At 38.1% G+C, this 14340-nt stretch overlaps 2 protein-coding genes across 2 annotated transcripts; both read left to right on the top strand.

Annotated features, from left to right (window-relative positions):
• The first annotated feature begins 809 nt into the window (after positions 1-809).
• Positions 810-2126, top strand: LOC113651946 (fatty acid-binding protein, brain-like). The gene is made up of 4 exons (XM_027160921.2): positions 810-1245; positions 1413-1570; positions 1735-1836; positions 1927-2126. Exons 1-4 carry the CDS (start codon positions 1176-1178, stop codon positions 1975-1977), a joined length of 381 nt encoding a protein of 126 aa, XP_027016722.1. The 5' UTR covers positions 810-1175; the 3' UTR covers positions 1978-2126.
• An 11146-nt stretch (positions 2127-13272) lies between these two features.
• On the top strand, positions 13273-14340 carry LOC113644794 (fatty acid-binding protein, brain-like). The gene is made up of 4 exons (XM_027149902.2): positions 13273-13433; positions 13584-13741; positions 13975-14076; positions 14164-14340. Exons 1-4 carry the CDS (start codon positions 13364-13366, stop codon positions 14212-14214), a joined length of 381 nt encoding a protein of 126 aa, XP_027005703.1. The 5' UTR covers positions 13273-13363; the 3' UTR covers positions 14215-14340.

Genomic DNA, 14340 nt, shown 5'->3' on the forward strand with positions numbered 1-14340 from the left:
CACTGATCTATTTGCCCAATAAGCAAACTGAAGATGGTCCAGCAAGATTCTTTAGTAATGTTCTTTAGATGCACCAGCACCATCAAATTACTTCATGACCATAGATATCAGGACAACAGGTCTGCAGTCATTTCGCCCTGTGATCTCGGGTTTCTTGAGCATTTTAGGCAGGACAGGACTATGCATTGATCCAATGACATATCAGAAATCCCAACCAGTCTTTAAGTAGCACATTCAACAAAGATGACGCTTTTGGAAACTATGCTGCAGGAGCACAAAAGATGTTCTGTCCTCAACCTCCTCAATGTTTCAGCAGTGTTTGATATGGTCACCTACAAGACTCTCTTGTCCACCCTAAGGAGTCTTGAATTTTGTGGATCAACAATTTTGTGGATGCTTCCTACACTCATATTAGGTAACATGAAGGAGAGTGACATCTGTTCCATACAGGGCTCACTAGTCACAGAGAGGGCTCACAGAGAATATATAGGTGACAGGAACCAATGACAAAGCAGAGACAATCAGAGACAAAGACAACACACCTGGAGGAAAGATTGAGTACAATTAGTGTCCATGGTAACAAATAAGTGGGCGGGGCCAACAATTAACAGCAGGGAATGACAGCAGACAGAAACAAGGAAAACACAGACAGACTCATTACAATATATATATCTATATATATATATATATCTATATATATATATATATATATATATATATATATATATATATATTATGCAAATCAACATTCATTTGACAGCAAGAGCTTGCCGATTTGACATTTGACGTTTCCCACAGTGCTTGTTCTGTGAATTCTGCTCAGTTAAGCAGATCTTTTAATATTTTTATTTTTTTTTTAAATGAGAAATACTTCAGTATGATGTTGCAACACAGAAAAACAATAAATAAAAATTAGAAAATATATGTTTAGTTCTGAATAACTGACTCAACAAACTCATCAAAATATTCAGTGAACCCTCGAGCCCTGTAGACCACTCCAACTTGACAGTTTTTTTTTTAATTAGGTATAAACAAATTAGGCATTTGAGAATTAAAGAACATCGTTATCTCCTCCCAGAAAATATAGTATAAATAATCTTGTACAGCCCTTCAGAAACAAGAGCAACATTTTTGTGATTTTCAAGTAAACAGAGGTCTGATACTACATTGGAAACATGGACGCCTTCTTTGGAACATGGAAACTCGTCAAAAAAGTGAACTTTGATGAATTCTTGAAAGCAATAGGTAAGATTTTTTAATACTGTAGTGACATTTCTTATGTATGTGAATGTAAAAGTTTTGACATTTTTTAAACAGTGAAAAATGAAACATTTCTATTTGAAGTTTCTGACATTCATGTTTGGGTTGTATTTTCTTTTGTTTTTGTCTTCTTTTGCTGTATATTTTCACAGGTGTACATGAAACGAATGATGTTCCAGTAACTGAGACTGTTTCCAAAGAGGGGGACCATTTGGTGTGGACAATAAAGAAAGGACAACATGCTGCTCATATGAAGTTCACACTGGATAAAATGTTCCATGACAGTACCATAGAGGGGAAACAATGTTTTGTAAGAGCCTAGAAATCATTTCCAAATTATCTGTCATTTCTTTTCACAAACTCTTTGCATGAAGTGAAGCTTAGGAAGCTGATCTTTTTTTTTTCCATCCATCTAGTAAAATAACAATTACTTATAATCTATAAAATATAAATGCATGCATATTTTTTCTCCAGAGTACCATAAGCCTTAAGGGAAAGCAACTGGTACAGGTGAAGAAGTGGGATAAAAAAGAAGTCACGATTATCCGTGAGGTTAACGGGAAAAACATGACAACGGTGAGAATGTATTTAATTAGCACTTGTTAAGTTACAGACTTTTACACAAAAAAGCATTTAATAATATTTTTTTTTAATTTTGTCTTACAGACGCTGAAATTTGGTGGTGTTCAAGGACAACGCATTTATGAGAAAGTTTAATCATTAATCAGTGATGATAGCTGTGAAGCTTTTTTGTCATTAAGTTATATGAATAAATAATCATTAGTAAGATATCAATGTGCACACAATTACACTGAAATATTGCAATTAAAGCTATTTCAGTCAGGACCACTTGGGTCAAAATAAAGACAATTCTTTGAAATATTAAAAATGTTTTTATTTGCAAGCTTATGAAATTTACATTTGGCGGAATGACTCTGTTCTGAATTCCCCATCCTTTTCATGAGCTCCATGAAAGCTAGTCAGGGAACAGAAGCAGCTTCGTGGGGGGACAATCTCCCATTAACTGGGAAAGCAGCCAGACAAAATCCCCCCCCCATTTAGAACAGAGCCTGCATCAGTGACAACAGAATGACACTGATTAAGTTAAACACACAGTTCCAAGGAGGAGCTAGGGGAGGAGGTGGGTTGCAGCAATGCAAAGGAAACAGCCAAGCAGACAGACTGAAAAAAGCATTTAAATAGGGTGCTGTTTGAAAGGGACCAATAGCGCGCTTAGGAATCAGATCAGCTGATGGGCGGGGTTAGAAAATTTACATTAGCTGATAGCCGAGCTTGACTATGTGGCCTGCCTGAACTGACTCTGAGCGCTATATATTTAAAAATGTGTATCTATTTGTCTTTATGCCATACAGAGAACACAATATTAGTGTTATTTATGTGCTTCAGTTTATATTTCTGGGGCACTAAATGGTGCAATGTATCTGTTTTGATATAAGTATAAACTACATGTAACTACTGTACTCAAGTCTTTGGAGGATTTCTGGATGAAATACTGCTACACAAAAGAAAACCTCCACTTATAAAACATATTTGTCTTTGCTGGACTTGTTGAATTGACCCAGAGAGAAAAAAACACGATAAGTGGTAATACTAACCATAAGTGGTAATGCTAAGTTTAAATATATAAGTCATACAGAAGTTATTTTGAAAAAGTTTTTTTTTAATGAATTCAGTAAAAACTAGCAGTACATCTCTGGCCTATCTATTTAATATTGTTTATGCACAAGTTACATATAAAACATATTAATCACTGCCTGATTATAATTATTGTATTTTATATTATTTTTACATAAAACCTATTGTAATGAATGATTGCACATTGGATATGTGGGATCAATTCACAAGATTAATAGTCCAATAATAGCAAATCCAAAACAGGAGATAAAAGAGTATTCAAGGACAGGCAGGATGTCAAAACACACAAACAACAAGCCAGTGAGGCAGAGAATCCAATAGACAAAAGATACAAAAAAAAAACCAAGTCAGAGCAATCAGGCAAGATTGGTACACAATGGCAAACAGAGAAATAATACTTCCCTTCCCTCTGTTAATAGACATTGTGGAAGAGCGAAAGAAAGTCTTTTCAACCCATAAGTGCTCAATACATGGGAGATCGCTCCCTTTGGGAATTACCAATGAGTTCACACACCACCACCAAGCTGACAGCTGCAGATGGTAGGTGACTGGGTTAATATGGCTTTCAATTATAAATGGTCCGATAATATGTGGGCTGAGCTTTTTGCATGGAAGCTTTAACTTGATGTTGTGGGTACAGAGCCAAACCCTTTGACCTGGCCTGTCTGTGGATGGGGCGTCATTGTCGGATGGCCTCTAATTCCTGTAGTCTAACGTGAGTATTCGGCCAAATCTCCTTGCTGTGGTTAAACCAATCATCTACTGCTGGCATTTCAGAGGGCTTCCTAGACCTAGGGGAAAGTGGAGGTTGATACTCCAGTACACATTGGAAGGGTGTGCGATCCGTAGACAAATGTGTGAGGGAATTTTGTGCATATTCTACCCATATCACTCCACCGTTGGTGTTCCCTACTGCAATATGTTCATAGGAAGAGCCCCATTTATTTGTTGAGTTGTTCCACTTGGAAGGCAGAAGGCTTATCACAGAATGCTTACCACACTCTCTCCATGAACTGGAATCCCTGGACTGATACAATGTCCTCTGGTATGCCATGGCTGTAAAAATACATCCTCCCTCATCATCCTGGCAGTTTTAATGACAACGACTGCAAAAAAACTGGCCCTCCCTGGCACCCCCTAGAACCGCTAGTGGTGGGTAACCCCCCCGTTCAAGCAAACCCTGGTGGAGCTGTCTTAAGGTTCTCACTTGGGTGCAGGTAGGGCAAGATTCCTCATAGTCTTTGACAATGTAGATGATTACGCATGATTTCAAATCTCTGAATATTTGTTCACGAATGACTGGAACACCACAGACATATTGTATTAGTAAGTATTCATCTCCCTCCTAGATGCACACTAGATTGTAAGAGCTTCACAGATCTAATTATGTGAAAAACTAAACTAAATCACAGATAATCAATGCAATGGGGAGGCCTCCATCCTTTTTTTAGGGTGGCCCAATCCCTGTCAAAGAAAGTTTGTAAATCCTGATAAAGCCATACCCATGGAATCAGTGGTTTATTAATAAAAAATCCAAAACAGCAGACAAAAGAGTAGTCAAGGGCAGACAGGAGGTTGAAATACAGCCAGTGAGGCAGATAATCCACTGAATAAACAAAATATACAAAAAACATAGTCAGAGTAACATTAAACGTCAGTACACAATGGCAAACAAATAGAATAAATCCAACAAATTGCTTGGTACGTTTCAAAGAGACAATCATTTGAGTCGATAGATGGCTCCCTCTGGTGGTAGTTGGTGCAAATTACTGACAAGTTTGTTGCACTTATCTGAACATGAAAATATACTTTTGTAAAAATGTCCTTTTTTTTCATTTTTTGTTCTAACGCTGCTTTATCTCTAAATACAAAAAGAATAAAACAGATTACAAAACAGTAAAATGTCAAATGTTTTGTTTTACAAAAATAAAACACACAAGTGATTCTTACCCTCATTTAATTTTTTTTTTTTTTTTTTTTTTTTTTTACAGTATTTCTACTTTTATATCTACGTACACTCACACCTTGGAAGAATATCCCCAGGGTTGTGAAGTGCTTTTGTGTAACTTTACTGTTTAAAAGCTTATATATATTTAAGGTTTAAAATTGTTAAAAAATATATTTGTCTCAATAAAAATGTCTTTGTCTCTGATTGCTGAATCACATCTGAAGCTGTTGTAATATCTTTGATAAACATGCACCTGTGACACCAGCACAATACTTACATTGTGTATTATTGTATATGTTGTATTTTGTGCTAGGTTTTACTTTTATAAAACTATTCCTCTAATGCCTAATGAGCACTACACAACACTCTTAAAGTCAATTCGGGTATGACATGCCAAACAATTTCTAACAGAAGCAATTTAATGTGCTTACATTTTGCATTGGAATGGCATAATCTTTACTTCTGCTTACAATGGACTGTAACATGGAAAAGGAATAGTTTATTGTGAATATTATTAATAATACATGTAATTACTTATTCTTATTTATTAGGGGGGCACGGTGGCTTAGTGGTTAGCACATTCGCCTCACACCTCCAGGGGCGGGGTTCAATTCCCGCCTCTGCCTTGTGTGTGCGGAGTTTGCATGTTCTCCCCGTGCCTCGGGGGTTTCCTACGAGTACTCTGGTTTCCTCCCCCGGTCCAAAGACATGCATGGTAGGTTGCATCTCTGTAAAATTGTCCGTAGTGTGTGAGTGAATGAGAGTGTGTGTGTGTGCCCTGTGATGGGTTGGCACTCCGTCCAGGGTGTATCCTGTCTTGATGCCCGATGATGCCTGAGATAGGCACAGGCTCCCCGTGACCCAGTAGTTCGGATAAGCGGTAGAAAATGAGTGAGAGAGAGTGTGTCTTATTTATTTATTTATTTATTTATTTTAAATGTCTGCCTACATTAAAGCTCTTATAAATAACCCCACTCAGCTTCCTTTGTACTGTACCTCTAGTTCAAATCAACTGAACCCATCATCTCCCGGGGTACAAATAAAACCCAGCTGAGTCAACGAGTGTCTTCAAATGAAGACCAAACATTTTCACTAAAGCACTAACACTGACACTTTGTTTATCTGATAAAATGTTTTGTCTTGTATTATTAATACTGTACTGTCTTCTCCAGCTGGATTTTTAGATATTTTTAATACTTTTACTATATTAATACTTTTACCTAGGTATACTACTTTTTAGGCTGTACTATACACTTGTAGTCATTGACCTAGTGATCTAAAATGAGGATGTGTTTTAATGGAGAGTGCAGATCACTTCTACAAAGTCACTCTGGATAATGGCATATGCTAAATGGCCCAAATGTAAATCATCAAACGTTAAACATTTGATGAAGACACAAGACCAGAAAGGAAATGAGACAGGTCTGTAGAGAACCTCTTGTACATAAACTTAATGTATTGAGTTTTATATTTGTAATAACGTGTAGTTTTTATGATCAGTGAATCATTTTTAGTGTATTAAAGGAATTTCTACTGTAATATTCATTCAAAGAAAAACTCCCTGAGATGATATGAGGAAGAAACCTCGAAAGGAACCAGACTCATAAGGGAACCCATTCTCACTTGGGTGACACCGGAGAGTGTGATTATATATAAACTTTATACTTAACTATATACTTACCACAACTGTATATAGATAAATGGCTGTTGTGTAACCAGGAATATCTAAACAATTTACAAATCAGTGTATTTTCCGAATTTGTTAGATATAACATACCGAAGCCAAGAAATATTCAATGATAGAGACCAAGCAATAGCAGTTCAAAGCCAGAGCCATAGTCTCCAAGTAATGTAACAGAACACATACAGTATCTCATTAGACAGAACCAGTGGTGTCAAAAGTATTCACATTCATTACTCAGGTAGAAGTATAGATACTAAGGTTTAAAAAGACTTCTGTAGAAGTTGAAGTATCAACTCAAGCTTTTTACTCAAGTAAAAGTGTAAAAGTACTGGTTTCAAAACTACTTAAAGCATAAAAGTAAAAGTAATGCAAGGAAAAAATGCCATTAAGGACTAAAGCTTAAGCTATGTCACAGGGGCCTATCGTGCACTACCCCACCTCCTCAAAAAACATATTTCTAAAGGCCATAATGACTATAATGTGATATTAAAATGATAATGTTGAAAAATTTGAGATGCACTGGACTACCTGTTTCAGGAGCGGGAGATACGACTAGTTGGCTATAAGTAATGGTGCAAAAAGTCAAACTTCAGAGGCATGTCATCAATAACCTTTATTGAAACAAACACATTGGACTCAAACAACAACAAGGTAATCAACATCAGTTAAGCACAGAACATGTGACAACAAGTTACCAATAGGCTTTGTTCATCCACAAAAGCAGCTGGTTCTCAAAGTTCTTTGAGACAATGCATGCTCTTCTTGGCCTGAAGACCAGCCCTGCAACACCAAACAGTCTTTCACAGGTTGCTGAGTCAGGGAGTGCCGTATTAAGCTTAAGTGATAGCTGGCATACAGCTGGGAAAGACTTCAGTACCTCTACTGTGTCTCCTGGGCACCGCAGGTATGCATCCAACTGCTGGGTTGTTTCAAGAGGGCTGGTCTTCTTCAAAGAGTAAAAGAAGTCCTCTACCTAAGATGATTGGGAGCCCTCACTGATGTGATTCTTGGCCTGACAGTCCAAGTGGTTTCTGATGTAGTCAAGGCCTGTGGAATAAAAACAAAAATCAGGACAATTTAGACAGTATTGTAATTGTATATTGGGCAATGTGTGTGTGTGTGTGTGTGTGTGTGTGTGTGTGTGTGTGTGTGTGTGTGTGTGTGTGTGTGTGTGTGTGTGTGTGTGTGTGTGTGTGTGTGTGTGTGTCATTAAATTTCATTTTAATCTCAATTCAAACTCATTTCACCGTCTCCATAGAAATTACACACATTAAATGTATAGTTCACCCCAAAATAAAAGATCTGTCATTATTTTCTCATCCTCATGTTGTTATATAAAAATAAAAATAAACAATAAAAATTACGTTAAAAGACGGGGGGCACGTGGCTTAGTGGTTAGTACGTTTGCCTCACACCTCCAGGGTTGGGGGTTCGATTCCCGCCTCCACCTTGTGTGTGTGGAGTTTGCATGTTCTCCCCGTGCCTCGGGGGTTTCCTCCGGGTACTCCGGTTTCCTCCCCCGGTCCAAAGACATGCATGGTAGGTTGACTGGCATCTCTGGAAAATGCCCGATGACGCCTGAGATAGGCACAGACTCCTCGTGACCCGGGGTAGTTCGGATAAGCGGTAGAAAATGAGTGAGTGAGTTAAAATGCAGTACATGTCGTCGATGGGAAAGAAAATTATTTATTAGTTTGATCCAAGAGCGACTTTTTTACGCGCCTGCGTTGTAGTCTTTCAATAGTGCGTCATCAGCTGTCTGCTTTATTTGAACGGAGAAGCACAGGCACGCGCAGCGAGCACGCGCAATCAGAGCTGGAGGCATTTAATCGGCGGAAAGACGCAAAGACGGCAACCAAAAGCAGTGAAATTTCACTATTTTTATTACCAGAGTTGATAGAACAAACAAAATATTAATGCAAATAATCTATTCGATACTAAATAAAAATAACATTTATTGATTTGGTCTTTGTCTTGTGATTTTTTTTTTATTAATGACTGCACTAATTGGACACACTGTTTGTAGAGAATGCACACATACATATATAATATATAATATAAAACTTGTTTTAAATTCTCACTGAGGGCTAAAATCCCTAAAGATGAAATCCTAGAATTCCACTGGTGCTTACCATCATTTATCAAAATCTCTTCTTTTGTGTTCATCAGAATAAAGAAATTCTGTATACAAAATTTAATACAACATGAGAAATTTAATACAACATGAGGATGAGAAAATTATGACTGAATTTTTCTTTTTGGTTGAACTATCCCTTTAAAGCTGTTTTAGGACCACAAGCAGCTGCTGGCAGTAAAATCATTTTAAACAGCATTTGGCTCATAGTTGGGCCTATTACCTCTTTACAAGTACAGGTGCATGCATTCTCATACACAGACAGCATTATGACTATCCTTAGTACATACCTTATCAAGCAGCCGTAGATTATAGCTTTGCTCAATTAACTTACAAATATTGCACATAGTAACAATATAAGCTCAGATAACATTTGGTTAAAGTTGAATTTCAAATCTCACACCGATCCACCAAAATAGTTTGCAACGTTGAATCATAGCCTACTGGTAGAATGTAAACCACTGGCTTGTACCCAAGTATGCCACAGCAAACATCACAAATTTATCATTATTAGTATGTTAATAGGTAACTACAATATTGTCAATAGTCGACTGATAATAACAAACTATAGCTTTGTACAATTAACTTACACATATAGCAATAATTTAATAAGCTCATATAACATTTGGCTAAAGTCGAATTTCAAATTTGTTAATAATTGAGTGATAATAACAAAATTTCAGCTCACCTATATATGCTTTTTAAAATTAGATGGCGAGTTTTTGAAAGCCATTAGCTCACAGTATTTGGGTGCGCATAGTTTACAGCGCATGCGCAATGAGTTCTTTTTCCATCCAATCATTTCAAACAATTCTTCCAGGTACAGCCATTGGTTGTATAAGGGTTGGGGTTGGTTGGTCTTCCTGGTTACCAACCTCCTCACTGGTGCTGGTGCTGGTTGTTGAGACATTTGGTTTGAGTTTTGAGCCTCTGCCATGGACGTCTTCGTACTTGGCTCCCTCTGCTATGTACAGCGTTGGGTAACTGAAGTGTGACATGATTTGTGTCATGTGCAGGTGCGATGGATCATGTACAAAGAAATAGGGTGTAAGAATTTCTACTTGAGTAAAGTAACGAAGTATTTGTACTTTGTTACTTGACACCTCTGGACAGAATATACATGTCTACCTCCACTTTTGGGAAAATAAATTAATCAGACATGACTGTAGTGAGGGCTGTACAGTATTACAATACGATAAGCCTAAAAGCTTAGTCTGAAAAAGTTTTAATATATAAAACTTAAGTTTTTAAGGGTATTTAAGATGTAGAACATTTGCAAAATGTGATTTTTTTATGTGGTGTTTGTGCAGTTTGCCCACCAGCAACTAACTATTCAAATCCAGTTATGAAAGTTATGAAACTTGTTGTCATGTTGGTCTTGGCTTTTTTTCAGGTTTTCATGTCTCTTATTTTGAACCCTGTCTTGTATTGTTTGTGTCTTGCTTTTCTTGTCCTCGTGTTCTCTGAGAAATAAGAGACATGAAAATGTCATGTTCTGATTGGTTGTTGTTAGTCATGTGGTCCTCATATATATTTGACCCTGAATGTTTGCCATGTTGTTGGTTGGTCGATTGTTGTGTGTGAGATTGTGTTTCTCATTGCGTCGTGTCATTGTCTTACCCAGGATTACTTTGTGTTGCGTTCAATAAAATCTTCATCTGCATTTGGATACTCTGCCTCTTCGTTCTACACTTGTGACAGAACAACAGACCAAACTATGGATCCAGCAGTGAGGATTATATGCCTTTGTCAGGGGAGTCGGCCTCTTGAGGATTTTGTGGAGAAATTCTGTGAACTATGTTATAAGGTAAATTTTAATTACTACTTATTCCGATATGGTTTATTGAATGAAATTTCACAGTTCATGAGATCACATACAGTACCCCAAACTGGACTCTAGAACAATACATAGACTTTGCTGTGAGGTTGAGTGGTTCTGACTTCACTGTGGGGGTTGTGGAGGATAAACATGGCACTAATCTAAAGTCTGCTCAAGCCTGCCATGTCAAACCCGTCTCAGTCTTGCCTGCCAAACTGGAGCCAGTTGAGGACACGCCTATCAGGCATAAGCATGTTCCCATGACGTCTGCCGGGTCAGGGCCTGTTCACATCCTGTCTGCCACTCCTGAGCCTCCAAACAAAATGGCTGCTGCACAAGAACCCTCAGCCAAGATGGTCGCCTTAGCAGAGCCTTCAGCAGTCGTGGACCTTTCTTCGGCATTTAAGAGTGTTATCCCAGAGTCTTCAGCCACCATGGACACCATATCAGTGTCTCCAGCTTTGAGTGTTGCATATGAAGATGTCAAGGTTTCCCATAGGTGCAAGAGACTGGAATGCTTCATGGCCCAGGTCCTCCAGTGCTGCATGGTCTGGGGCAAAGCTGGGACCTTCTGCTCCACTGCAGAGGTCTGCCAATGGTTCAATGGTCCCCCTTTGTACCATGGCCTACTGATCCATGATCCAGGCCCACCTCGGTTCCACATTCCAGATCTACTGTTGCCCCATGGTACAGGTCCACCACTTCTCCGTCATCTAGGACTTGCGCTACTGTGTGGCCCAGGCCCACCTTTCTACAATGATCTGGCTCCAGTCCTGCTTCATGGACCTCTGTCCCATCCCCAAGACTATTCCACCATGCTCCTGGACCTTTTGTTTTTTTTTAGGTGGAGGATTATTTAAGGGCATCAGGAGCCACCCTTAGAGGAGGGGATTGTCACGTTGGTTTTGGCTTTTTTTTATGGTTTTCATGTCTCTTATTTTGAGCCCTCTTCTATTGTTTGTCTTGCTTCCCTTGACCTCATGTTCTCTTGCCTAGTGTATGTGCCATGTTCTGATTGGTGGTTGTTACTCATGTGTTCCGGTTCTCTTTTGTCCTTGGTTCCTCATGTATTTAACCTTAAATGTTTGCCATGTTCTTGGTCGGCTGTTGTGTGTGAACGTGTTTCTTGTTTTGTCATTGTCTTACCCAGGATTACTTTGTGTTGTGTTCAATAAGATCTGCATTTGGATCCTCTGCTTCTTTGTTCTATGCACATGATACTTGTTTATTTGTAGAAATTGATTAGGATTACTGAATCATTCATTCATTCATTTTCTACCGCTTATCCGAACTTCTCGGGTCACTGGGAGCCTGTGCCTATCTCAGGCGTCATCGGGCATCGAGGCAGGATACACCCTGGACAGAGTGCCAACCCATCGAAGGGCACATACACACTCTCATTCACTCACACACACACACTACGGACAATTTTCCAGAGATGCCAATCAACCTACCATGCATGTCTTTGGACTGGGGGAGGAAAACAGAGTACCCGGAGGAAACCCCCGAGGCACGGGGAGAACATGCAAACTCCACACACACAAGGCGGAGGCAAGAATCGAACCCCGACCCTGGAGGCGTGAGGCAAACGTGCTAACCACTAAGCCACCGTGCCCCATAACTGAATCATATTTAAATAATTTCAAATTTATAAAAACTTAGTTAGTTACTCAACTACTTCATAAGTGTTATCTGGTTCAATAGTAACCAATTAATTGATGAATACTCATAGTAAAGTGTACTAAACCAATATTAAATATCAAACTAAACAAATAACTATGTAAAAAAAAAGCAAATCTCTCATGCCCTGAGTGATATCAGTCACATTTGAATTATCTGAAAATATTTGCTTGTAATTAGGTGTTTGTTCAAAATGGATATGGTCTGTAAAGTTTGTTGCAAAATGTTTTTGTGCATCATGCTCTTTAGTATCTGCCTGATGGCAGAAGTACAAACAGCTGTTTAATCTCTCTTTTGTATCCAGGCTCATCACCATCATCGATGAGGCCAATGACCATGGTGTCCCTTCAAAAGATTGTCCGAGGGATCTTTTTTGAAATTCAGTCGGTGGTGTATAAAAAGAAGAGTAGTGGAGAAAGAACACATTAGTAGTTGATATGGTAGCTAGGAAGGCCGAGCTAATGTCCATAAACAGGATCCTGGCATAGGTCCCTGGTCTTTCAAGATGTTGCCAGATATAATGCAGGCCTGTATTGATTGCATCATCCACTGACCTGTTTGCCCAATAAGCAAACTGAAGAGGGTCCAGCAAGGATCCAGTGATGTTCTTTAGATGTGCCAGCACTAGTCTCTCAAATGACTTCATGACCATAGACGTTAGGGCGGCAGGTCTGTAGTCATTTAGCCCGGTTATCCTGGGGGAGTGAAACTAATCTTTTCAAACTTGCAGTAAAACCCATTCAGGTCTTCAGCCTGTTATTGACATGTCACAGAGCTTGGGGATGTCATCTGGTAGCTGGTGAAATTCAGTAAATATACTGAAGGTTGCATACCCTGAAAGAAATGGTTAAACATGTATAATCATGTGTCTTGGGAAAAATAAATAAATAAATAAAAATTCTTCATAAAAGCAATACTTCAGTTGAAAAAAAAAAAGTTCTTAATAGCTGACTCAACAAACTCAAATATTCAGTGAGCCCTCGAGCCCTCTAGACCAATCCAACTTCACCTTTTTTCTTTTTTTCAAATTTGGTAAAAACAAATTAGGCATTTGAATATTACAGAACATTGTTATCTCCTCCCAGAACATATAGTATAAATAATCTTGTACAGCTCTTCAGAAACAAGAGCAAAATTTTTTGGATTTTCAAGTAAACAGAGGTCTGATACTACATTGGAAACATGGACGCCTTCTTTGGAACATGGAAATTCGTCAAAAAAGTGAACTTTGATGAGTTCATAAAAGCAGCCGGTAATATTTTTTAATACTGCAGTGACATTTCTTATGTATGTGAATGTAAATGTTATGACATTTTTTGAATAGTAACAAATGACCATTTCTATTTGGAGTTTGTGCTTGGGTTGGATTTATTGTTGTCTTTTTTGCTGTATATTTCCACAGGTGGACAACCACCCGATGATTCTAACCTAACTGAGACTGTTTCCCAAGAGGGGGACCATTTTGTCTGGACAACAAAGAGAGGCCAACATGCCACAGAGATTAAGTTCAAACTGGATAAAGCATTCAGTGATGGTACCATAGAGGGGAGACAATGTTTCGTAAGAGCCTAGAAATCATTTCCAATTTACTCCATCGTATCGTTATACAATCTCTGAAGTTTCTCTCTATACGAAAGTGTAGTCTTTGCATGAAGCAAATCTTGGGAATCTGATCTTATTTTAATTTCATTAAATTTTTATTTTTATTTATTTATTTTTTGCCATCCAACTGGTAAAATATCAATTTCTTTAAATATGTAAATATTATAAATGCATGCATATTTTCTCTCTAGAGTACCATAAGCCTTAAGGGAAAGCAACTGGTACAGGTGAAGAAGTGGGGTAGAAAAGAAAGCACAGTTATCCGTGAGGTTAACGGGAAAAACATGACAATGGTGAGAAGGCATTTAAGTAGCACTGGTTAAGTTACAGACTTTTACACAAAATCATGTAGTAATATAATTTTTCATTGTATCTTACAGACAGCAAAATTTGGTGGTGAACAAGGACAACGCATTTATGAGAAAGTTTAATCATTAATCAGTGATTAAAGCTTTTAAAGCTTCTTTGTGATTGTTATCTGAATAATTGAATCATTAGTAAGATCAGTGTGCATAAAATTACACTGAATTATTGCAATTAAAATATATATTTTGAAA

The sequence above is a fragment of the Tachysurus fulvidraco genome, chromosome 3, assembly GCF_022655615.1.
Source record: "Tachysurus fulvidraco isolate hzauxx_2018 chromosome 3, HZAU_PFXX_2.0, whole genome shotgun sequence".
Lineage (NCBI taxonomy): Eukaryota > Metazoa > Chordata > Actinopteri > Siluriformes > Bagridae > Tachysurus > Tachysurus fulvidraco.